General features: G+C 45.6%; 1 protein-coding gene across 1 annotated transcript; it reads right to left on the reverse strand.

Annotated features, from left to right (window-relative positions):
* Positions 1 to 14,122: 14,122 nt before the first annotated feature.
* Positions 14,123 to 22,125, reverse strand: LOC144108302 (uncharacterized). Its single transcript, XM_077641567.1, has 4 exons — positions 22,041 to 22,125; positions 21,166 to 21,485; positions 17,822 to 18,067; positions 14,123 to 14,464 (listed from the first exon to the last, which is right to left on the reverse strand). The coding sequence occupies exons 2-4, from the start codon at positions 21,460 to 21,462 to the stop codon at positions 14,123 to 14,125; spliced, it is 885 nt and encodes a 294-aa protein (XP_077497693.1). The 5' UTR covers positions 21,463 to 21,485; positions 22,041 to 22,125.
* Between the last annotated feature and the right edge of the window lie 2,263 nt (positions 22,126 to 24,388).

The following is a 24,388-nucleotide window of genomic DNA, read 5'->3' on the forward strand; positions in this document are numbered from 1 at the left end:
TGGTGCATTTTTGCAATTGTACCAAGCACCATCAACTTGTCGCATTAGGCTGCCGCGGTGGTTCAGTGGTTATGGCGCCTGGCTGCTGACCCGAGAGACGCTGGTTTGATCTTGGCCGCGGCGGTCGAATTTCAATGGAGGCGAAATTCTAGAGGCCCATGTACTGTGCGGTGTCAATGCACATTAAAGAACCCCAGGTGGCCGAAATTTCCGGAGCCCTTCACTACAGCGCCCCTCATAGCCTGTGTTGCTTTGGGATGTTAAACCCCCCATGAACCAAACCAAAACTTGTCACATTATTTTCTGCACCTGCATGCTGTGTTAGTGGCATTGGCATTCAAGTGCTGCACTTAAGGTTGCATGCTAATGTCTGGCCATAGCTGCTACATTTTAGTGGATGCGAAGTGCAAAAACGCCCGTATGTTGTGCGTTGCTAGAGCACATTCAAGCAGCATAGGTGGTCAGAATTCATTTGGATACCTTGACTGTGGTGTCTCTCAGAGCCCATATGCAGCTTTGGTTTGTCGAACCCACAGAACATATTCTTTTCTCCATTTTTGTGAGAATGCCTGGAAAAAAACAATGCTTGTGAACTCCTGCCTAGAAATGGTGTATTCTCTCTTATCCTTGTTTTTCAGGTTGGAAGTCCATGTTTTCGCGTTCTCAATCAAGTGCAAGTCTCCTCTGCACCAATCTGCAGGTTGCTCATTGCTGAGACATTGTTACTTGCCTCCTCTCGTCACTCCAGTGCAGCTTGATGAAGTCTCGCATCATTTGCTTTGAAGTACCGCTCATGTTCACTGACTGTTGCGACAAACACATACCTGTTTTGTGTTGTGACATTTATAATGGCTTCCCTCACGCATTTTTATTTTCTGCTCAGAGGAGCAGTTACTTTGTTTCCATTTCATGCTTCATCCTCCTTGCTTTATTCAGTCTTCACCTCAGTCAACTGCTGTCGTGAAACTATGCACATTGACATGAAGTTAGTTGTATTGTCTCGAAAATCTAACCTTTTAGACATCAGAGCAGTCAGGTTAACAGATAGTATGGGGGAGTAAGGACTGGAATAAAGCACAGGATGATTTGCATCACTGCATCACCTAGAGGCTAGCACTCCAATGTTGACACTCTGCTTTTCTTCTTCATTTCATACTTGCTGGGAAGCCCTTCCAACAGTGTTTGTGTTGTAGGAATGCTAGAACTGACATCCGCAGTTACGTTGAGAGTCTTTGCCCTGTGTGTGCCGCTGTTCAGAGTAGGTCCCAAGTGGCACTCTGCATTCAAACCCAGCGAATCAAGTTGTGTGCAGAAGCCAAACAAGTATTTTTGGGCATTGAGAAAATCACTATTGTGAGTAATCGCTGCAGGATGATCGCAGGATGTTCTGCAACCTTTGTTCTCGTAACTATGTCACTGATATATTGCATATGTATGTTTTCTGAATATGTATAAATGTGTCATATACCATTGTTTTTCCCATGCTATTATGAATTCATTGGTCAGCTGTAAATTGGACTCACCCGTGTACTTGATGTGATGTAGGATAAGATGCACTTTCAGTGTCACTATACGCCAAGTACCGTGCAGAAAAAGATGGTTATTAATAACTCCTGCAGAAAGGTTAATGTTTCTAATAACTAATAGTTCATGTGTAAAGGAAGTGTGTAGTGCTAGAAAACCAATTCACGAATTGATGCTGCTGCCACAAATCTGGCACCAAGGTGGAGGTTCTGTAAATGTGTTTAAAAGTTTTGTGTTTTCTTAGTGGTCAGCCTCTTGATGAATTTGCTCATACTTGGTGTCTTTTATAGTCATGCATGCTTGCAAAAAAAAAAAGAGTAGCAAGCAAGGTTGATAAAATGTGTAACCAACCGTGCCCATTCCTAATGGCTTCTCAGACTAACAAACAGTTCCCCTTCCTCCTTTTTTCTCATCTCTTATAGGCGTCAGCCGTGTATTTTTATGTGTTTTGCTTTGCTCCTTGATCGGTTTGAAGTGGAGGCTCATACATTTGGCATGGAGTGTAACGAATGTAATCATTAGCTCCCCATTAGGGTTTGTTTTGAAAATTTTCATTCATGTGCATTTGTGGAGATAGAATTCTAAAGCCTGTCTTAGCAGCCTCAAAACTGTCAGCTCACTTCAGTTTAACCCCACCTAAGAGTGCTTTCATGAGTGGCATATATTCTTACTTGCAAGTTTGGTTGCAAAGATTGCGTAAAATCCTAACCGTGGCTACGTCACCTTCTTCCTGAACCTGTGGCAAAAAAACTTTGAGGCCTTTTTGCAAATGCATTTTTTTTTAATGTTTCCAGCTCTCCTTTATTAAGCGAGACAATGCTTTTGTGTATAGCTGCCCGTAACTTTGCCACTGTCAATTAGCTGTCTTTGGAGCACAGAATGGATGCTTATTTTGTGGTGGCCACTTTGCACCTATAAAATTATTTCTCAGCTCTGCTTCATGGTGTTATATGGTTCATGAGATGAACCTGGTGGCATGATGAAAGTTTGGCAGACGTTGTTGGATGTGTTGCTGTTTGCACTTCCTTTTGTGAACAGAAGTGATCAAAAGTCATGCAGTGGCTAAGCATTCCTGCAAGGTTTGGGCCAGGTGCAATTTCAGTGGCGTTCTTTAATGATTGGTTGTTTGATGGTTATCAGGCTTATATGATCATGCCACTTTCGTAGTTGAAATTTGCTGTTTCACAGCAGAATTGTCTTGTACATTTGCCAACAGCATGATAAACCCTGAGTAAAAATATTCTCACCATGCATGGACTCTTGAGAGGTGCACTAGCAGTCATGTATGCCGCGAAACAGTCCCTCCCATTTTAAGATGCAATATCTTTTTTCTTTATGCAGGTTCGACCGAAAATTGGTGGCAGAACGACTCACTTCCTCAACAAAAATCACAAGCTGGAGGTCAGCGGTTCTTGTGCCCTGAGTGCGGTTATTCTACGGATGTCCACACTAACTTCAAGGTCCACAGGAGGACACACACTGGAGAGCGCCCTTTTCAGTGCAGCCATTGCAGCAGGGGCTTCACAACAAAGGGAGACCTGACAAAACATCTTCGAATCCACACAGGTGAACGGCCGTACAAGTGCACACATTGCAGCAAGAGCTTTGCAATTAGGAGTAACCTAACGATGCACCTTCGCATCCACACTGGCGAGAGGCCGTACCATTGCAGTCTATGTCTCTTGGCCTTTTCAAATAGGCAGAACCTACATCGTCATGTGCAATCCCACAGCCATGAAAAATCCTACATATGTTGCTTTTGCTCCAGTGCCTTTCCAAGCAGGGCAGCTTTGCAACACCATGAAATGAATACCCATTTGAATGCTTCCAATCCTTGAAGTCACTGTGTATTGTGCCTGTATTGACTGGAAGCAGGACACTTGTACAGCTGTGCAACCCATACTCAACTTATGTTTCAGCAAGAAGACTGGTCCAAACCCATATCCATATTTTGTCGTCTAATTGCAAATCTTTCCTCTGTCGCCTTGTTAGTGTCATCTGCATGTTATTAAAACATTTTCACCATGTATCTCTTCATAAAATTTCTCAACTGTATCGCAGCTGTTCTTAAAGCAGATTATGTTAGCTAACTAAACATTTTGGTTTCCGCTTGATGCCATATCCTTTTTAGCTGCCACCACCACATACCCGTGTAGAATTTTTGACGAAAAGTGTTAACAAACACTTCTCACAAAAGCATCACCTGTCTCTTGCTATTGAATTTGATTCTGAGACTGATTCATTATTCAGGGTACAGTGGCTGGAATAGGGGTAGTGTCAGCACCGCGCGGCCGCGTGCGTGGAGTTTGCGGATGCTTTGCTCAGGTGGCGCTGGCGTTCGCTTACATGTCGGTCGGGAGCGGCGGTCCGCGGCAGTGATTAGGGCATCCCGACAATTTTGCTGTTGCCGCGGCTTCTTTTTATCGGCTGCTTCTTCTACATTCCTTTTTAAATTAAATGCAGGCGTAATAAAGTCATTCGATGCTTTCTGTCCAAAAAAAAAAGTATGTGAGCGCTGTAGTGCTCTGACTTTTGTTTATTTTATTTGGTAGACTCTCCCTCCCGGGCAATTCGTGAATTTGTCGATGCCGTCTATGCGAAGTCAGAAATATATAACCACCGCGAAATTGTCCCCTCAGTAATACTGAGAAAATGATCTTATTTTAGTTGCTTTTGAGCTTTTGTTGCCTCTTATACGTGACTAAGTCACATTTTTTGTTAGCTCATTCACTGGAACTTGGCTAAACATGCATTACATTGAATTTAGAATTACTGCATGCTGCAAATATTTAAAACTTAATAAAAGACCGACATTATGGCGCTGCGTAGGCAAAGTAAACATAAAATTAAGTACATCCATTTCTCCTTTTCACTAGTATTCATTTTATTCAGCACTTCAAGACATTGGCAAAACATGTGGCAAACATTCCTAGTTTTGTGTTTGTTATGTGGTTCGGCGCATCTTCAGATGTTTTTTCTTTTCTCGTGTGGATATTCTTTCCTTGTTGAGAGACTTGACTTAGAAGTGTAGCCGTGTTAAAATGAAGACCTTCACTATGTTGCTGGTCAAGGATTCTTTGTGCACATAACATCCTATAGAGGGCAAATTTTGCATGAAAAGCAAAATATCAGTGCAGCTGTCTCTTTGAATCTTATGCCAGCTGAACCACATAGTGAAGGTGTCTTCCAAGCCTTCAACAAATGAAAAAAGCTGTTTTGAGGGATACAGAAGTCCCCCTTTGTCACAAAACTGAGTGAAGGATGAAGGGGCTGCATCCGAGTTCTCAGCCGATATCAGCAACTGCTCAAAGCAGTCCTGACATTTTGTTAGTATTTCACGTCGGGCTACATAGCCAGCTAAATAAAATATGAGCCTGGCATCACTGTTTTGTTGCGGGAAAAATGGTCACTGCACAGTGATGATGCTTCCAGTACTCTGGAGGCTTAATCTATTTGTCCTGCACCAATTAAGTCATCCACTTGATGGGCTGCCTCAGCTGTTCCTACAAGTGACCTAAGTGCGCCTCCTGAGCAGTTGCCGGTGTCCAGAGCTTTAACTAAATTACTGAAGCTCAGACAGTTCACTACAGTCAGAAATTGTGTGGATGTCGGATGGTCATTGCATCCTGAAAATTGGTGGATTATGCCGAACAACTTCTCTATTGCATCCTGGCATAGGCGTGAAGTTAGAAGGTATTTATAACCCACTTTTTCTGTTAGGTACGTCAGAAGCTTCAACGTTGCTTGAAGGGTCACCTTCAATCCTTCTGCCATACATGATGACCAAAAGCCTGCTTTTGTGGGGCCTGTGATGGCTTCCCATTCGCTGATGTGAAGCAGGGGATCTTTCAGCACCTGCTCCTCTACAGCATTCAGTCTGAGGGCACCGGCTGGAAGTCTTGATGCCATGACAGCAATCAGCTTCCGCATGAATGCAATGAAATGTTCTGTCTGCTGCCGATAGTCACAGGTCTTGTCAATTTGGCTCTTGTAGAAAAAGAGGCCACGTAGGACTTCGGAACTGGAAAGATAAAAAGCATAATTGACTTTCATCTTCTCAAAATTATTAGGGCTAAGATGGACATCATTAATCTTTGGCATAGCTTTGAGTGTTCTAGCACATTTGTCCAGTTCATGGCCTTCCTTAACTGCTTTCACATCCACACGGCCTGCTGGAGTCTTGTAGCCTGCCTTTACAAACCCATTTCTCGCACATTTCACCAAATGGGGGAAATCAGAAATGAAAAACAGGCGTCGGTCATCATCTGTTGGGTGAGGTGCTGATGGCTTGATAGATTTTCCTTTTGCCGATACTCCAAATTGATGCCACTTGGCACGGTTCCATGACGCTCCATCAGATGTCACATAATCAACTCTTAATCCAGCGTTCTCAGTTAGCATCACCGCTTCCAGGATTATCTCTGAAAGCAATGGAGCTTTAGCGTTGCCCCTAGAGGCGAACACACCGAGAATCTGATGCCATGAGCCTGACAGTGGCTGAAACATTACCACTAATCCGTGGTCGCATGGGCAGCTTTGTCAGAATCAGGGGTAAAGGTACCGAGATCCTCAAAGCCTTCAACTTTTCCACTGCCTCCTTCAACACCAAAGTTTTCAGCAAGCTTCATTTCATCAATTATAAGCCCGCCATGGCACTCAAAATCAGTCATTTCTTCTGTCTTCTATTTAACGCCTGATAAAACATGAGCATTGAATCTGAAGCTGCTTTCATATTGCCTCTTGTATTTTTTAAGGCAGCTTCGGCTAGGCAGAGCAAGTATTTTTTCTCTGCGGACATGTTCATAAAGCCGCGGGCTCTTCATGTGCATGATTATGCATTCCAGCAGCCACTCTTGGCTGTAGCGCATGCCTTTCAGAGACTTGCATCTCCCAGCTTCAAAGCATTGCATGATAGCTGCCTTTTGTTTAGGCGGTAGCGTGTCAATCTGCTTCTGAACTGCAGATTCCTCAATCTCTTTGTTCTGCTCTTGCAGTTGAGAAATTGCCTGCTCGAAAGTTTTCACCTTGGTCCTGAGGCGGTGCACTGCTTCAGCTTTTGCTTTCATTATCTTGGCAGAGCTTGGTCGTATTTTTTGTTTCTTTTTTCTACATGTCTGATTGATCAAAAGCTTCCTAAGGTATTTGCATTCTATGCAGCATTTCTCTTCAGAGCCTGAAATTTCCTTGTAGAACTTAACTGTGTAGTGCTTCATTTCATACTGTCAAGTTCTTACGCGGTGATGCAGATGGGAATTCTTCCAAAGGCCCGGCTCTCGCGCAAGCACAGATAGTGTCAACAGCTTTCAGCAGAGAGGCTGGATCACCTGTGTTTTCCACCGTGATTGCAACACCTCGCATAAATACTTCATGCGTCACCACACTGCCTTTGGAATCAAACACCACCATTTTCTGGGCGTTCAGAACGCTCATGTTGTTCGACACTGCTAGGCACGCACTATAGATGACCTTTAGTGGTTCTTCGCTCAACACGTGCTTCCCCCAACGACTGGACAGAAGACTTACATTTTTGTAATCACTGTCGTCGACGGGTACAGAAAAATCGTCTTCCAGTGAAGGCAGTCTCTGGGGCTCGTCCTTTCGTGGCCTTTTAGATGGCACCGGGGGGCTCAAGTCGGACCTTTTCTTAGGCGCTCTTTTCTTAGAAACCCGGCTTCGAAAGGTACTTAGGCACATTGGGGAATATTGTAGGAACGGCGCCCGGTAGAAGAATAGGTATGCTGTGGTCCAAGCTCAATGTCTGGCCATCATTGGTATGCTCGAAGTGCCGTGACACAAACTGCTCATCGAAGTGCAGCTCGCACACGGCTGCGTTGCGATCAAGCGGCTTGTCCGCTCTCGGTATGCTCCGTTGCCACTGCTGGAAAATGGACTCCTCCTTCGGAACTCCGAACAGCGATAACTTCGTCTTGCAAGACTTCTACCCGCTTGTGCATCCAGGCAAAAAGCAATGACTTTGACGGCAGCTCATTGTGCCTCATCAACACAGAGTTCAAAGTAAACCACGGCAACCAAGCTTAAATCCAAAAATACGGACAGCAAACCGCAGTCTTTTTCCGGAGTATAACTGAAGTTCACGATTCGACGAGAGAAAAAAAACTCGGAAAGCACACGCTGAAAGGCCGCAGCATAGAAAGAGACATTGCTGCAGCGCTCAACGCGACGTGTAAGCAGGATCGAGCGCCACCTTGTGGCGGCATCGCCACGCAGCGCCAGCGATTTCCATAGTACTTATAGGGGCCGCTCCGCGGTAATCACACTTCCCAATTCTAGCCACTGTATTCAGGGGACTGGGATGTTAACATGGCCTGTTAAGAACTTTCTCTTTCTTTTCTCAATTGGTTCATTGCAAGTGGAAGGCTGCCTATACAAGAAACCCTCGCAGGGCATCTCACCACATTTCTAGTAGACATTGGATGATCATTGTGTTTTGCTTATATCGACCAGTTTAGGTGCAAAGTTATTGTTCAGAACAGCATTTGAGAAAGGCTCAGGAATATAGTTTGACGAGGAGCATACTAAATGTGTTATGTTGCACCACAACACAAAAAAAAAGGTGCAAGATGTGATTTGATGATACTAGCTGATGTACTGAGCGCAGCCAAATGTATTTTCTGCGTCTTCGTTTACTTTTTACTCATAATTTTTTGCTTTATGTTCTCCGACTGATGTGTGCCTTTATGCAAATTTTTTTGTGAAACTTGGTTTAGAAAACTGGACATGCAGTACATAATATCTGCTCTGAATATTTGTTTCCACTACAAGAGGCTTTCATTTTCTGTATGAGACAGTATTTTTTTTTTCTGATAAGTGCATAATCTCAAACTGTGAAATTAGATGCCACACTACAGTAACCGACCGGTAATTCGGACTCCAATAATTCGGACTTGTAGGATATTTCCGACCTCGATGAGGCACTGTCAGTCATCCCATAGAAGGGCATACATATTCACGACGAATATTTCGGACTTTAAAAGTCCCAAAGTTCGATTTCTCAGACTAATTTCAGTCGCTTGTGGGCCAAAATCGGCCATTTATCGGCTTTTCGCCGGCGCAAAAGGCTCCATCTTGGATTGAGGTGGATTTACTCTGCAGTTGGATTGGCTTGACATAGTTTCAATACCTCATTTTTGCCAGTATAGGACCCTGCGATCTCTGCCACTTCGAGGTGACAGTTGGATTGTCATCGCCGTCAACTTGCTTTTGTCGCCAACGTTGTCGCAAGCAGTTATCGTTTGTCTCATATGTTGAAAATTGGTTGTTGGGGGAAGAGTAATTGCGCAGTAGATGTCTCACATCTTGGCAGACACCTGAACCCGCGCATTAAGGGAAGGGATAAAGAAGGGACTGAGAGAAGAAAGGAAGAAAGAGGTGCCATAGTGGAGGGCTCCAGAATAATTTCGACCACCTGGGCCTCTTTAATGTGCACGCACAGCACATGGGTGCCTTTTGCGTTTTGCCTCCATCGAAACGTGGCCGCCGCGGTCGGGTTTGAAGCCGAGTACTCCGGATCAGTAGCCAAGCGCCGTAACGACTGAGTCACCGCGGCGGGTCTCGTACGTTTGCCATTTGCAGTTTCGTCACTTGGGTTTCTCTGACCGTGCCGACCGAGTGGCACTTAGTCTTCACGAATTTACATCCGTTCGCCGTTTGGGTATTGCGTCCGGCGGTTCCACCGCTTTGAAGGAAAAGTGCCTAGTCTTTGCATGTGTTTGACGAGCGATGTGGTGCACACTCGTGTTGTGGACAACATGGCCCCGCCAGTTCCGCCGGGTTCGTCAAAGAAGCCTGGGAAGTATTCAACTAAATGCCGTGAGCTTGCTGTCTAGCGCGTACAATGAAAGCGCAACTTTGGCGCAAACGCAGGCGCAAATCGTCGCCAGCAAGAGAAATTTTCCGCAAGGTAAAATCAGTGACATTTTAAAGCCGATTTCATCTCAATAAAGTGATTTTTTTGTACTTCACGGATTTTTCGGACTGTTCGATTATTCAGACCATTTTCCAGGTCTCTTCGAATCCGAAAAATCGGTCAGCGACTGTAGTTAGGACGTTATGTCATGATAACCACTAATCATCAAGCTGTAAAAAGAAAGTTTGTGGTTCTTCAGTGATCATAAGCTGATAAAAGCACTTCTTTTCGTTATCGCTTGCTCATACTTCCATTTACTCTAGTGACAGCGTTTCATGTGTTGGTGTTAAACTTTGTTGTTACCTAAAATTTCATCATGTCAACCACCTTAAAGGTTTCCTAAAGAGGCTGTTTGATGTTGGCAGGAGAATGCTTGCATTATGTTGATTACAGGTCACCGAGCATCCATGTCGCATACAGGACCTCAACAGCAAGCTGATAATTAAGGATGAATAACAAGGTAATTATTTAGTGATGACTGATAAGAAAAGCAGAAGAAAAAACAACCATATGCCACTGATGGGATCCGAATCCACGACCTCCAGTTTACATCCAGTGCTCTGCCACTGAGCTGTGGCGAGAGCTGTCCGGTCTTTGCTTTCGGAGGTATTTATATGTAGTGTAACTGAACCTTGAGAGTGTTCACCAGTGCCACTCTCGTCCATAGAGGCAGACATATAGTATGCTGCTTTTTCTTATCATTAAATAATTACCTTGTTAATCTCCTATTTTTCAACATCATCATCATCATCAGCCTGACTATGCCCACTGCAGGGCAAAGGATTCTCAACACTACAAGTTAATTAAAAAAATCCCAATTTCTCCATGGTTTTGTTGACTGTTGGCTTCCGTCATGTATACATAATTTTGTTGACTGTTGGCTTCCGTTATGTATACATAATTATGGTTATTTTAGGTTGTCTTTTGGCCTGGTAATATAAAGTTTTCGTTTGCATTCCATGTAATGTCAGCTTTGTTACTCTTGGGAAAGTACCTGTCTGTGTTGTTGCTTGTTTTCCTATTTGCAATTTAGTTTATTATTCATTTATTGAGTATTCCAATGCTCTCTCCTGACTCTTGGATCCTCGCCTGTATATGTATACTGATGTTCATGTACTCAATAAATACTTACTTTATTTGATTTGCCCTGCTCCAATGTTATAAATTATAAAAAATTATAATTGTTATAAATTAAATTATTTAGTGGTCATAGACGAATACCACATGATGATCCGTGTATAGTAATGCCTTATGTATCAATACAAAGAAGAAAACATGCAGCCAAAAATTAGTCGTGTATATTACTGCTGTGAATTCTCCCATTCCTATTCATCAATAGGATCCAGTTGGAATCAAGTGTACTCAATAAATCAGCCAATTGGACTCCTCAATCCACTCGGTTCCCTTACTTGTAACTGGGCAGTCTCCAACTGGAACCAATCGATTGCAGTTGTACATGATTGAAACCAATTGGAGCCTTTAAGAACTTAACTCTTGGCTCCGAACTGAAACAGCAGCATTGAAGTGAGCCACAGACAAGCATGCCCAAAACGTGAAGCCTAGGAATACAAAAAGCCTGAAGAGGTGACACAACACCAGTGTTCAGTATGTGTTAATTGTTTCCAAATATGCAACTGAAACCAACTGGGCATTCCAAATGGTTCTAATTGGAGCTATTAAAGTTGGTTCCAAAAATGCAGTTGGGAATTTCCTAATTAGACACAATTTTTTTTTTGTCTGGGCAGCAAGATTTAGATGACTCAGAATTGAACCTCATTCATTATATAGAGTGCCAATTATTTGTAATCTGATACAACCTAAGAAAATAGCAGTTGATATCAGTGGGTCATGGTCTGCGATATCCTGTATTAAAAAATATCCTGTGAAAAAAATCACCTTTTTAATGTTTGACTGTATTGAACGAGCTAGAGATATCAAAATTCTTGAGCTTATAATTTTGTCTCGTGACTGGCTTCTTGTTCATAGGTAACAAGGGTTTACTATTTGCCAGAGAAGAATTCTGCTTGGTGTCCTGAGTGTCAGCAGAGCTTCACTACACACTTGAGTAGTATCTGACTTTAGTAGCTGTGCACTTTGCTGTATCCAAGTTCGAAGACTCCTGTACTGTTCACCCTCCACCAGGAAAGGAGGAAAAGACTGCTCCAACAGTTTAACTGCGCTGTACCTTGAGAGAAAATTGCCGCAGGCCCACACAGCTAAGACCAGCGTCCCGTTCTTTTGTTTGGAAATTGGAGACATTGCCCATATTTCAGAAGTTCTGTGAGAAATACAACCTTACACCAGCTGCGCGACGCCTCTTTGATACAGCTGCCGCCATCGAAAGCTTTTCAAACATAGCCATACATCAACTGCTGCTCTTTGCTGACGTAACAGTATATTCTCACGAATCCATGTGCTGTTGGGGAAGTAGCCAGGGAAGTACTTCCGTAGAGCACTGAACTGTAGTCGGATGCAAGTCAAGAATGAAATTCCCCTCAAAGGAGGATTTCCAGCCACTGATGTCGCGGTTAATACGGCTATTCCGTCGTGAACTGCCTTGCACCTGCCAGCCCCCTGTGATACCACTGTAGGAGGTGCCAAGGGATTAACCATGATGTCATAACAAGTGTGTGCCATTGGCTGGAAGGCCCCTTTGCGGTGCATTTGAGGCTTTTTGAGTTTTATCCCATTATAGCATTATGGGACCTTCCAATTCCAGTTCAGGGTTATGTGCTCTTCACGCACATACACGAGGATCCAGCAAAATGCAGAGGAGTTTGGTGCCATAGGTGAAAACAATGAAAAAAAAGCATAAATTACCTCTGCGAGAAAGAATAAGAATCATATCAAGATTTCAAGAAGATATCAATCCAATGAGCGCTGAAACTTCGTTGGACGTACCGTGGACGTCCTTAACGTCCACAGGGCATTTAAGGGAGTTGCGGTATCCGTCGTGAAGGGAATAGTGAACTTAAAAGCACTCCCGACTATTCCCTTTTCCGTGACTTCATTTTTTTTATACTACTATTCTTTGTCGCGTGTCGGGTTCGATCCCGGCCGGTTGGGCTACCGCGGTGGCTGAGTCGTTATGGCGCTCTGCTGCTGGCCCGAAAGATGCGAGCTCGATCCCTGCCGCGGCGGTCGAATTTCGATGGAGGCGAAATTCTAGAGGCCCGTGTACTGTGCGATGTCAATGCACGTTAAAGAACCCCAGGTGGTCTAAATTTCGGGAGCCCTGAGCTAGTGTTCCTCACAGCCTGGGTCGCTTTGGGACATTAAACCCCCATAAACCAAACCTTTTTTATTAGAAATCCCAGCGAAGGACACGAACTCCTTTTACGCAGCACCGTTTTTGTAATTTCTAAAGACACTTCTGCCCCCTTTTAGCGTACCAACGAATTCTGAGGAGTCCTTCGATATAGCGGTTTATGCGTCACACATTGTGGTCAGCCCACAAGCTAGAAAGTATCATTTGCAGATGAATTGACAGTACAACACATGGACCAAGAAAAGAACAAACAGAAGAATGCGCTGACATGCAATTAATCCTTTATTCCGCCTGTGGCGAACTATATATAATTGGAAAAGAGCCTGTATTCGAACCCGGCCGCGGCACACACGTTAAAGGCGAAACGCAAAAGGCGCCTTTGTGCTTTTCGATGTCAGCGCACGTATAAGGATCCCCACGTGGTCGAAATTATTCTGGAGCCCTCCACTACTGCACCTCTTTCTCTATTTACGGGTGGTGTAAATTTATCCGGAGCACTTGCCTTAGGCATCCGTTTCTCTATTCTTTCGCTCCCACCTTCCTTCCATTACTACAGTTACTGTGCCATTTACTTTTCTCAAAAATCAATTTTCATTTAAATCAGCTTGTAACAAAGACATAATAAATTCTTGTTGGAGGATATTCATGAAGCGGCGTCGTTTTACATCCCAGGCATGCGCACCTTTATTGAGAGCACCTTTCAGAGCCCCTTTGACGGGAATTCCATCGTTTGTTGGAGACTGCAGAAAACAGTAGCCGATGTCCCTTTGTGGGTATCATTAATTTTAGCACAGGCCAACAAAGAGCAGTAAGAATATGGGCATAAGAATTCCTATTAGAGAAGTGTAAGGAAGAATTGGAGGGGACTCTTGTGCAAAGCCTTAAGAGTATGACATAGCATAATTGGTTTATTCCCATATATGCCGAAGGTCATTCTCTACATTCATACTTCCCTGGGAGTCCTCATGACCCTCCTGGCCCAGTGGTGCAGCTGGTAAGCGATGCGCCACTGCACTGCGACGGCACGTGCTGCCAATGGTGGGCCTTGTGCGGCTCATGTTGCTCTTTCCGAGCGGCCAATCAACAATTTAGCTGCCACCTGCCACGGTGGGCAATTTGCTACTGTCCGGTGGCCAGGTTGTGACGACGACGCATGGTCACGTGACCTAGGTGGCCCGCCTTATCCCTAGGGTGCTGTCTCGGCACTGGCTACCAGAGTCATGCTCCTGATTTTTCGGTCACAATGCCGACACCGCATTAAAAGGTGCCGTGCTCTATATATAAACGAAGGTCGTAATGCATGAATTTTCGTAAACCAATGAAGGTATGGAGTCGACTTGCCTGGAAGCCTTTTCTGAGAGCGAACAATAAGACGTGGGAAGCCCATTCGAATCTTCAGGTTTTTATTGACCGAAGTAAAAGTGCCGGCCGTACTGGGAGCTGTTCTCCAGCTCCTTGTCTTCGCGCGCTTGGTCCCGCAGCTCCCTTCGTCGTTCCCATTCCTCCCGCTGCCTCGCCATGCGCGTGCGTTTGACTTCTCGCAGCTTGGCCGGGCATGCGGCAAACGTGGCCTTGTGGTCACCTGCGCAGTTCGCGCAGCGCACCCGGTTTCTCTTGGTGCAGATGCGGTATGCGTGCGGTCCGGAGCAGATCTTGCACCGGTACCCGTTGGTGCATGCCCTGGCCACGTGGTCGAACGCCTGGCACTTGGTACATTGCACAGGAGGTGGCGAGTAGTAATGTACCTGCAGTTGGAGTCGGTTGGCGCGGGGCACCATCAAGTGTGAACATGAGGACTGACGAAATACAGAACGAGAAAGGGGGCAATAGGAGGAAAGACGGCGTAGCTGTGACTGGGCGGGCAAGTGAACTGCTCCGTAAGAGAAGCGCTGATTGGTTCATGTTGAAGTTATGCTTCCTGTTGCTTCCTCGTCCTTTTACGCGAATAAAGTATATTTAAAGATCGAGAGTAAAAGAGAGGAAAGAAGGAACAACAAGTGCGCTTTTCCTCAGAAGTGTCTGGCTTGCGGGTACGCTGTAGAGCAGTGGTAGAGGCCACGTATTGTCGAATGGAATCTCTACAGAGCAAAGCAATGATGAGGATGAGCAGCCAGCTCATTATCTACGTTCTTGAAGCTTCATAGGTTTCGTATATCCTTGCTACAAAGCTCAACAGCGAACTCTGTGGCCCGGACACTTATGGCACAGGCTGTACATAGTGCTCAAGGTCTAGGGAATCCGCTACTGAGCCCAGTCCGTGTGTGCTCTGGTCCCCCCCTGCCTAGTGCAACTTCCTCCACCGTGTGCAGACTATACTGGCCTAGCGACCATGGATAGTCTCAATGGGCTCGTTATCAGAGAACTGGGATGCCGTTTTATCGCATAATTCTTGAGGCTGGGACGCTGTGCATGCATTAGGAACAGAGCCAGGAGATGCGCAAAGACATCCATTTTTTTGTATTCGTTATTAATTAATTCTTTAAGGGCCCTCAGATGAGGGTATTATAAAGAGGGGGTTCAAAGATACCAACAATGCAAGAATGCAAAATAAAAATAGTGCAATAAGGAACTAACATAGTAAACATGAAATAGAGGTAAAGCACACAAGATGCATGAAATAGAAGGCGCAGGAAAACTGCGCACCAATCAAACTTTTTATAAAGTTCTTCAAAATCTGGTTATCTTCAGTTCAGTTGCAATGTTGCAGGGCAGCCGACTGCAATGGTTCGAGGCGTGAATGACTTGCATAAGCAGAAGTGTGGAATGCAATGCGTTTGACCGAGAAACGATGATCATGGCTTGGCAGGATGGAAGAAGGTGTTACAATGAAGTCACAAGAGACGGATCACGATAAATTTTGTTAAGGAGATAAGGAAGTTTGGGACGATAGAAAGGTTCCTCTAATTCACCCCTACCTTTAAATTAAACACCGTGGCGCAAGGGAAACATAACGTGAAAATTAAAAAATGCAGTGGACAACGTGGTTCCACAGTGATTTGATGTCGTCTTGGGTGTAAGCTTGATGCGAGTCCCGTATGCTGATGTGTACTGAAGTTTAGGTCGAATTGGACACGTGTATAGGCAAGTTTTCGTAACTGCTTGGGAGCACGACGAAAGTTTGGCTTCAGGAGGCGAATAGAACGGCTAGCAGATGACAGAATGATTAGTTACCATCCCAAAGCGACTCAGGCTATGAGGGACACACCCGCCGTGGTGGCTCAGTGGTTAGCGCCCTCGGCTACTGAGCTGGAGTTCCCGGAATCGAACCTAGCTGCGGCGGCTGCGTTTCGATGGAGGCGAAATGCAAAGGCGCCCGTGTGCAGTGCGATGTGAGTGCACGTTAAAGATCCCCAGGTGGTCGAAATTATTCCGGAACACTCTACTATGACACCTCTTTCTCTCTTTCTTCTTTCACACCCACCTTCCTCCCGTCCCTTTCGGCGCGGGTTCGAACCCGACCGCGGCGGCCGCGTTTCGATGGAGGCGAAACGCAAAAGGCGCCAGTGTTCTGTGCGGTGTCGGTGCACATTAAAGATCCCCAGGTGGTAGAAACTATTCCGAAGCCCTCCACTACGACATCTCTTCCTTCCTTTCTTTCACTTCTTCCTTTATCCCTTCCCTTACGGCGCGGTTCTGGTGTCCACAGAGATATGTGACAGTTGCTGCGCCATTTCCTTCCCTCAGAAACCAATTTCTTTCCCAATTTCGGCGCGGTTCGGGTGTCCACCGTGGTGTGAGACAATTACTACGTGATTTCCATTCCTCCAAACCAATTTTTAAAAACCAATTTTTTATATGAGGGTCGCCGTAGTGAAAGGCTCCGGATAATTTCGACCACCTGGAGTTTTTTTAACGTGCATTGACATCACACAGTGCACGAGGCTCAACATTTCGGCTTCACTGAAATCCAATCACTGCAGCAGGGATTGAACCCGCCTCTTTCGGGCGGCAGCCGAGCACCATAACCACTAAGCCACCGCGGCGGCTGAGATGAGAGAATGAAGTAATTGTGTTAGCTCCAGGTTAAGACGGACTGCAAATGAACCCTTAAGTTTTTGTAAGTCGTATCTACCGCAACAGTTTTTCTCGGCTATTTCTGAGAATGCACGTAACCCTGGACAGCGAGTGATTGACTACTCCACCACCCTCTAAATCAAACCCACCCTCCACCCTTCAAGCAGTGCTGTCGTTAGACCTGTACCATCAACACCCGCTATAGCTCACATAATATATTTTGTATCCGGAACACAAGGAACGACTCCATACACGCCCGCTTACATCCACACGGCGGGCGCAGCAAAACAGCTTAGGCCGTTGTAAACCTGGACTAAGGGCCATTCCTTGTTCGGGGGAGTCAAAGCTTTTTATTGAATAGTTTTCATCAACCACCCGACAAGTGCGCAAGAACCTCCCTCAATTTGCAATAAATTCACTGCAGTTAGGCTTTAAGGCTGTGCAGGATCTCCTCTTTTACACGAAAGCGTATACAGCTCATTCGATCGAAAAGCCGTTGGTGTAGTAGCAGTCTACACCACGTGTCGGAAATAATGAAGGGGGGGGGGGGGGGGGGGGCTGCGTAAAAAAATCGTATCATGGTAATTTGTGGTTTTAGTGATTGATGATTGATTGAAGTGTGATTGTCGATGACGAGTTAATGAAATCATTGTATTTAATTGATTAATTAAAGAAATGAAAAAAATTGAAAAGGGGTGCAAACTTGTCAAAATGCTCTGAATGAAAAGTCTATGCTTGATGATTGTAATTAAAAAAATTTAGAGTGTTCAATTGGTCAATCAATTAATTGAAACAATTGAAAAGAATAAAAATGCGTTCAAATGTGTCAAACTATTCAGAATGGAAAGTCAGTGCTTCCTGATGCTATTAGTATCGGGGTATATCGTCGTCCTAATAAAAGAATATTGTAAATAAAAATTCCAAACACTCGCATCAGCATCCGATGACGCACTAAACGGTGTACGCTATCGCATCAACTCAACGGCGCAGCATACGAGTCTTCTAACGTTTTTTTTTTCTTTACCGAGCTGCAAAAGGAGTCAAGCGGCAGGTAGCTTATATTCTACAAGTATGAAAATGCAGCGTACGTCGTACAGTTTGAGCCCGAGCTTGACCTGCCTGGGCCTCGGGCGATCGGGGCCGAAGTGCAGCACGACGTGGTTCGTGCTCTTGACGCGGACCGTGCCGTCCGCCCGCTGCGAGTGGGCAAGCTGCCGGCGGACGTGGATGACTCCCTGCTCCGCGAGCAGCTCGAGCAGGCACTTCTCACTGAAGAGAGCCGACACGTTCCTGATCTTGCCCGCGTGCCGATGGAACCAGCGGGGCAGCTCTGCCTGCAGTTGGAAGTTCGTCTGTCCGAGGACTTGCATATTCCAGAGTTTACAAAAATTCTTTCATTTTGAGAGATTGTGGCAGGAGAAAATTTACAGACGATTACTATAGCAATATGAAAATGAACATTGGTTTCTGAGGAAAGGAAATGGTGCAGTAATTGTCTCACATAGGCCGGTGGACACCGGAACCGCGCCGTAAGGAAAGAGGAAGGTGGGAATGAGTCATTGTTTCACAACTGTTTGTACAAGGCAGCCTGGACAATCCCCCACTTGGGTATGTGCCACTGCAACAGTGACAACGACAACAAATTCGACCACCCCAGGGCATCTTTAACGTGCGCTGACATCGCACAGCACACGGGCGCCTTCTGCGTTTCGCCTCCATCGAAACGCGGCCGCCGCGGTCTGGTTCGAGCCCGGGTACTCCGGCTCAGTAGACGAGCGTCTTAACCCTGAGCCACCGCGTTGGGTATTACGATAGTCGGTAATGAGAAGTCTGAGTGCAGCTCTTCAGACGCCGCCTGCCGCCGCTGTCAGGTGGCGCGTCACTCTGCTAGCCACCCTGCAGTGGACAACAAGGACAAAGGGACAACGACAAAAGGCTTCACCCTACAGTGGAAAGCAGCGGGGCTGATTTATCCGAGGCATTGGGGTTTAAGGACAGTGAAGGAAAAGTAGATTTTAAGCGGGTAGAAGTAACCAAGCTAAGGTTATCTGATTGGTGGCTAAAATCAAGAGAGGAGTAAAATTTCATAAGTCATGGCTAGGTGGATTGAGCCACCGCCCGATTTAAAGGGTTCAGCCGTATCCATCCGTCCATCCATCCATCCATCCATCCAAACTATGGGATTTTCCCGTGGAAGCCACCTTCCAGCTGTCTATTCCTCCACTTTCGTCGTGGCTGGTGGCTCTGTGCTCTGCTATTGCCACTTGTCAGGTGACCTGTCAGGCAGAGTGTTGCGCCGACGCGTACTGGCAGGTGGCTTCCAGGTGGCGCTTTGCTCTGCTACTTGGACAGCCGGTTATGCCGACAACGCCGACGACGTGAATCACAGGAACGGGCTCCTATAAGAGCTGCGGGCTGCAGCGGAAATGCGTTCCTACCGACTGTACACATAGGAGCTCTATACTATTATCTCAAAGGTGCCCTTTTTCTCTTCGTGTACCACATCTTCTTCATCCTATTCTTCCAAGATCGTCTGTATAGCCCTGGATCACCTACCGGCCAACTTACATTGCCACGTGTGCACTGGAGACTGTAAGTATACGGCTCTCGTCTTTAAGAGCACAGGTGTTCATTATTGTAATCCAGTTTAGATCCGGGTGCGATCTGCAGTGTGGATGCAAGAAGTGAAAATCTCTCATGAAACACAAGTGAATACGTGCGTTAATATGTGCAGCACATGCACCGAAAGACACATGAGTTTCAGCGTCCTCTGATATTAGCGCATGTGATAATGCTGTACAGTTATGCATGTAGCACCAGGAAGGCAAACTGACGACAACGGCATCCAGTGATTAATGCGAAAGCATTAGATGGCTCACCGGCACCCTACACGACAATTCGGTGTCGTCGAAGTGGCGGCATTAGAAAGCTCGCGATTGCTCGAAACAGTGTGACGTCATATAAGGCGGGAAATTCGAAATGTTAACCAGTAATTGTACTAGTACTTACAACTGCGCCAACTACAGAGGAATATAATAGAATTGGAATAGAACTGCTATATAATTAGAAGTGAATTGAAATAGAATTCCAGTGTATTCGCATTACTCACTCCTAAGTTCCTTAAGTGCTCCCGGTAAGTTTTGTTCTCAGAAAAAGCCGATTTCCTGGCTCTTCCTCGCAATGTTGACATTTGTCCATCACAAAAGAAGCATCTATCGTCGAGAAAATTGGATATAAAAATTTCTCCGTTAGTGGATTCGAACACATGACTTCCTGACGCAAAAAGGAGGGAGTGCAGCCATTTTAATGTGAATGCCGATGTAGCCAGGCACAAAAATTGTGAGGGCACTTAAGTCTGCTTACGTGGAGGAATGCGAAAGCATGTGTTACCATGGCAGCCGCCTTGGTTCGTTGCCACCGCGTTCAATCATTGTATCAGTTTTTTCCTTAATCACATTTACTCTGATTACATCCTCTTTTCACCTCCATCACACATTTTGGTTTTTCAAATTTGGCGCCATTGCTGCTTTCCCGTTCACCTACTATATTCCCATCCAGCCTATTCGGCTGTCCGACGACTTTTGCTTCTAATAAATTAACTAATTACTCTATTTGAATCAACCTTTTTATTGGATTAATTATCACTCATCAAACACATTTCAATCCATTTCAAACTTTATTTTCACTCATTTGCCTATTTTTCCACTATTTTGCCATCCACGGTTGTTTTCCCATCCACTCACTATATCGACGTCCGCGCTATTTCGACGGGTTTTCGGCATTTTTGGCTCTAATTAACTAATCATCCTTATCGACACCAAATTTTGTCGTACATCACCCTCACATCATCCTCTATCGATTACAGTCATAAGTTTTATCTTAAATGCTCTGAGAACGGCCCGTGTGCGCCGTGTGCTGTGCGATGTTTCTCGAAGTTCTTTATAGCGCTACAAAAAAAAAACAAACAAGGACACAGGACGGGCGCTGTGTACTTCTTTGAGAAAGAACTTCGAGAAACTATGCTTCACCAACTAGCCCCACAACGTGTTTTGTTAAGCTGTGCGATGTCAGCGCACGTTAAGGACAATAATAATAATTGGTTTTTGGGGAAAGGAAATGGCACAGTATCTCTCACATATCGGCGGACACTGAACCGCGCCACAAGAAAAGGGATAATGGAGGGACTGAGAGAAGAAAGGAAGAAAAAGGTGCCGTTGTGGAGGGCTCTGGAATAATTTCGACCACCTGAGGATCCTTAACGTGCACTGACATCGCACAGCACACGGGCGCCTTAGCGTTTCGCCTCCATCGAAACGCGGCCGCCGTGATCGATGGAGGCGAAACGCTAAGGCTGCCGACACGTTTCGCGGACACGCACTCGCCGACATAGTTTAAGTAATGCTTTCGCATTAAAAGAGGAACGTTGCAACACCTGGACCGGAATGCCCGATATGGCGGTGACGCTCTTGAGGCGGTTGAAGGCTTCGCTGCTCTTGACGTAAACGACGAGGCTGCCCTGGTTGGAGAACCAGGCGGTGACGGGTTTCTCGCCAGCCACCTCCTTAAGTGTGCGCCCAATGTACCTGCTGTTCAGGTCACGCGGTGTAATGCTGGGGTCCGTCGAGCGGATCACCAGGGGCACGCTATTGTCCGGGATCCGAATGCGCGCGTTTTGGACCTCGGCCGTTTCTTCGTCTACTGCGTGCTTGGAGCAGCTGCTACCCTGCATCTTGTTGCCGGATGTCTTGGCCACTGCAGCGTGAAGTATGCGGACAGTCTTCAATGGACACTGAACGACTCAGTGACTCAACGAATGCGCTATATGTCGCCAAGAAAAGCGTAATTACCTTCTGCGCAGTCACCTGGACATCGACCCGCAGGTGAAAACGTCTCGTTTGTCGAGTACGTCCAGCCCGTTTACTTCCCCACAGACCATATATGCAGTTAAGGCAACACCGGTTATACTAAAATTTACCGGCATCAATTTCAGTTTATTTTTTTCACGTAGGCACACTATACATGGTTTGTGCCACATGAGCATCATAGATTTATTAGCAAGTCTTTTTACTCTGCGTTTTCTACGCCTTATTAACGCCCAGAACAATTTGTTTGTGGAGAAGAAAACTGCCCTGTTCCCTGTGGCGTCGTGTTTGAACGATGTGTTCGTATATCAGCGTGACTAAAAAAAACAATCTGAAAGTGGGCTATAATGCAGGAAATGTAAACAACGCGACATCAGCAAGGGAGAACAATAACATAAAACAATATGGTGGCAGAAAAGAATAGAAGAAACGTCTGTGTGCTTACCGTGTTCCTAACGTAAAACTCTCTTACGCCGTCCTTTGATCGTTCACTGATGGCGCAGGATTATACTGAACAAAAGGTTCAGCGTAGAGAAATTGAAGAGCCTGGGTCGTAAATAGCAGCAGGTTAAGATGAACGCCAGAGTCACTTCTTATCCCCTTCCCTTGCCGCCTTAGTTTTTTAAAACTTGTGAGCGAATTGTTTATAGGTTGCAGCGTAAATAGAACATGCTTTCTTAAAAAAAAGTATAAGCAGAGCATTCTGTCTCGTTCTCTTTCATACGCATGCTCCAATGTAGTTACGGAGTTGTTGCTGATGAGTGGAGGTAGATGGCGCTAGTGGGCAGGTGTCCGCCTGGTGCAGACGCAGCCTAGGAACATCATCACTGAGAATACCTGATGACAGCATCAGCAGCATCTTTTCTCGCTTTCAGTCAATATTTAAAATGCGCTGGTAAATTGTTTTAGCAATTTAGGTTCTGATTTGGTTTCGTTTGGTTTTGGGGTGTTCAACGTCCTAAAGCGACTCAGGCTATGGACGCCATAGTGAAGGGGTGCGTAAATTTCGACCACATGAGGTTCTTCAACGTGCACTGACATCGCACAGTACACAGCCTCTAGAATTTCGCCTCCATTGAAATTCGACCTGCGCGGCCGGCATCGAACCCCTGTCTTCCAGGTCAGCATCCGAGCGCCATAACCACTGAGCCACTGTGGCGGCGCAATTTAGGTTCTGTTAGAACCCAAATGGTTCACTAAATTAGCTCCCCCAGGAAAAAGTCAAATTTCTCCCATTTCCTCTACCGTGCAGGTAGAGAACACTGTAAAGTCCAAGATGCTACTACCAAACCATGAAACTGACTGCTGGAAATTCACTGCTTTTTCACATTGCTTTGATTGTGCAGGTTCATTCCAGAATAATCTTGAGGTATCAAACATCTTGCAATGCTAACTTTCGCTCGTTGCGTCAGCTTTTTTTTTTTGTGTAGATGTTTCTGCCTGTTAACGATTTCTACGTGTTACTATTCAACGTTCGATTTTATTTTTGCGTGGGTTTCAATTCGTTCTCTACGCTATTTTAGGGCTGTGTTGCTGTCTCAATGTTCGTCCATCATTTGTTCTAAATGGTGGTCTCGCTACATCATTCACTGACCCTAGGACCTCATTCTACATACATAAAGCTAATGCCGCACAGCTGCCTAATGCTTATTTGTTCATGCTCAAAGGCTCAAAGGCGCGGCTTTGAGCATGACTTAGTGGCACGGCTAAGAATACCTCGAATGATCGCAACCACACGCAACTGCTTCTACATTATTCTAGATTTTCGGTAATGCTTTTGGCGCCTTATCTCGAAGGTTCCTTTGTCAGCTTTAAATTGAGTGCTGCCGAGAGAAGCAGTGAATCTGTGCTCGACGGCTTCAAGCACTTATTGCTGTCGCCGCGGCCGTTATTAAGTTATTTGTGGGCGCAGGTCAGTCCAGTGAAGTGTTTTTTTTGAAAGCCTTTTTCTGTCTTCCTGACTCCTGGTCCGGGACTCCATGGACCTGCCATTCATATTCTATGCAACAATTCCCTGACGCTTATTCCGAAGGTGCTTTGACGCTCTCCAACACGTAAACAAAAACACGCGCCAGGCTCTGAGCGTACGCAGGCCTTCTTAGTCAGACTCAGGGGCCAAGTCTGCATGAGACAGGCTTGAGTATAATAAATCGCCCGTTAAGAGCGAACTGAACTTCATAAAGACATTTTAGAATGCGAACAGTACACCGGTACTTTCGAGAGCTAACTACGAACACCAGGGAGAAGCTTTCGAAGAAGTCTTTATTTGTAATCTCTGAATATAATGCGTGCGACATTCCCCGTCGGCTGACGCTTTAAATAGGTGCATTTCTGAGGCCAACGTATAGGGCCTCGTAGCGTATTCTCTGAAGTCATGCGTTTCCTCTATTTCGTTCTGAACGAAAATAGCACCGGACGTTTTCCATACCATCCCACCACGGAAAGGCACTGTCTCTTCCTTTAAAATGTCCTTCTAAATGCAACTAGTTTAGTGTCATTTCCCGCCACTGCGTTCGTGGATCTGTGTGAGTTTTACAGAGGTTATGTCGTTTTTATCTTCGCCCTCCAGTACTAGTACCACAGCTGGCCTTCGTGTGTTGCAAGGAGTCCTCCAACTACGGCTTCTTGTTCTTGGCATCTCCAGGACCACTGGACGCGTCGTTCCTTTCTTGAGCCAGCCTTTGCATGTTGCGCCATTTGCTGCTGGTCGCCCTTAGTCTGGTGGGGCAGCCGGCGAACGATGCCACGTGACGTCCCAGGCAGTTGCAGCAGCGCACCTTGTCGCGTCGCGTG

Source organism: Amblyomma americanum, chromosome 10 (genome assembly GCF_052857255.1).
Source record: "Amblyomma americanum isolate KBUSLIRL-KWMA chromosome 10, ASM5285725v1, whole genome shotgun sequence".
Taxonomy (NCBI): Eukaryota; Metazoa; Arthropoda; class Arachnida; order Ixodida; family Ixodidae; genus Amblyomma; species Amblyomma americanum.

Coding starts and splice junctions, on each gene's coding strand:
- LOC144108302 (XM_077641567.1), bottom strand. CDS start 21,462: ATGCAGGGTAGCAGCTGCTCCAAGCACGCAGTAGACGAAGAAACGGCC. Junction 18,068..21,165: donor TATCGGGCATTCCGGTCCAG/GTGTTGCAACGT, acceptor TTCCAACTGCAG/GCAGAGCTGCCCCGCTGGTT. Junction 14,465..17,821: donor TCGGGCTCAAACTGTACGAC/GTACGCTGCATT, acceptor CTCCAACTGCAG/GTACATTACTACTCGCCACC.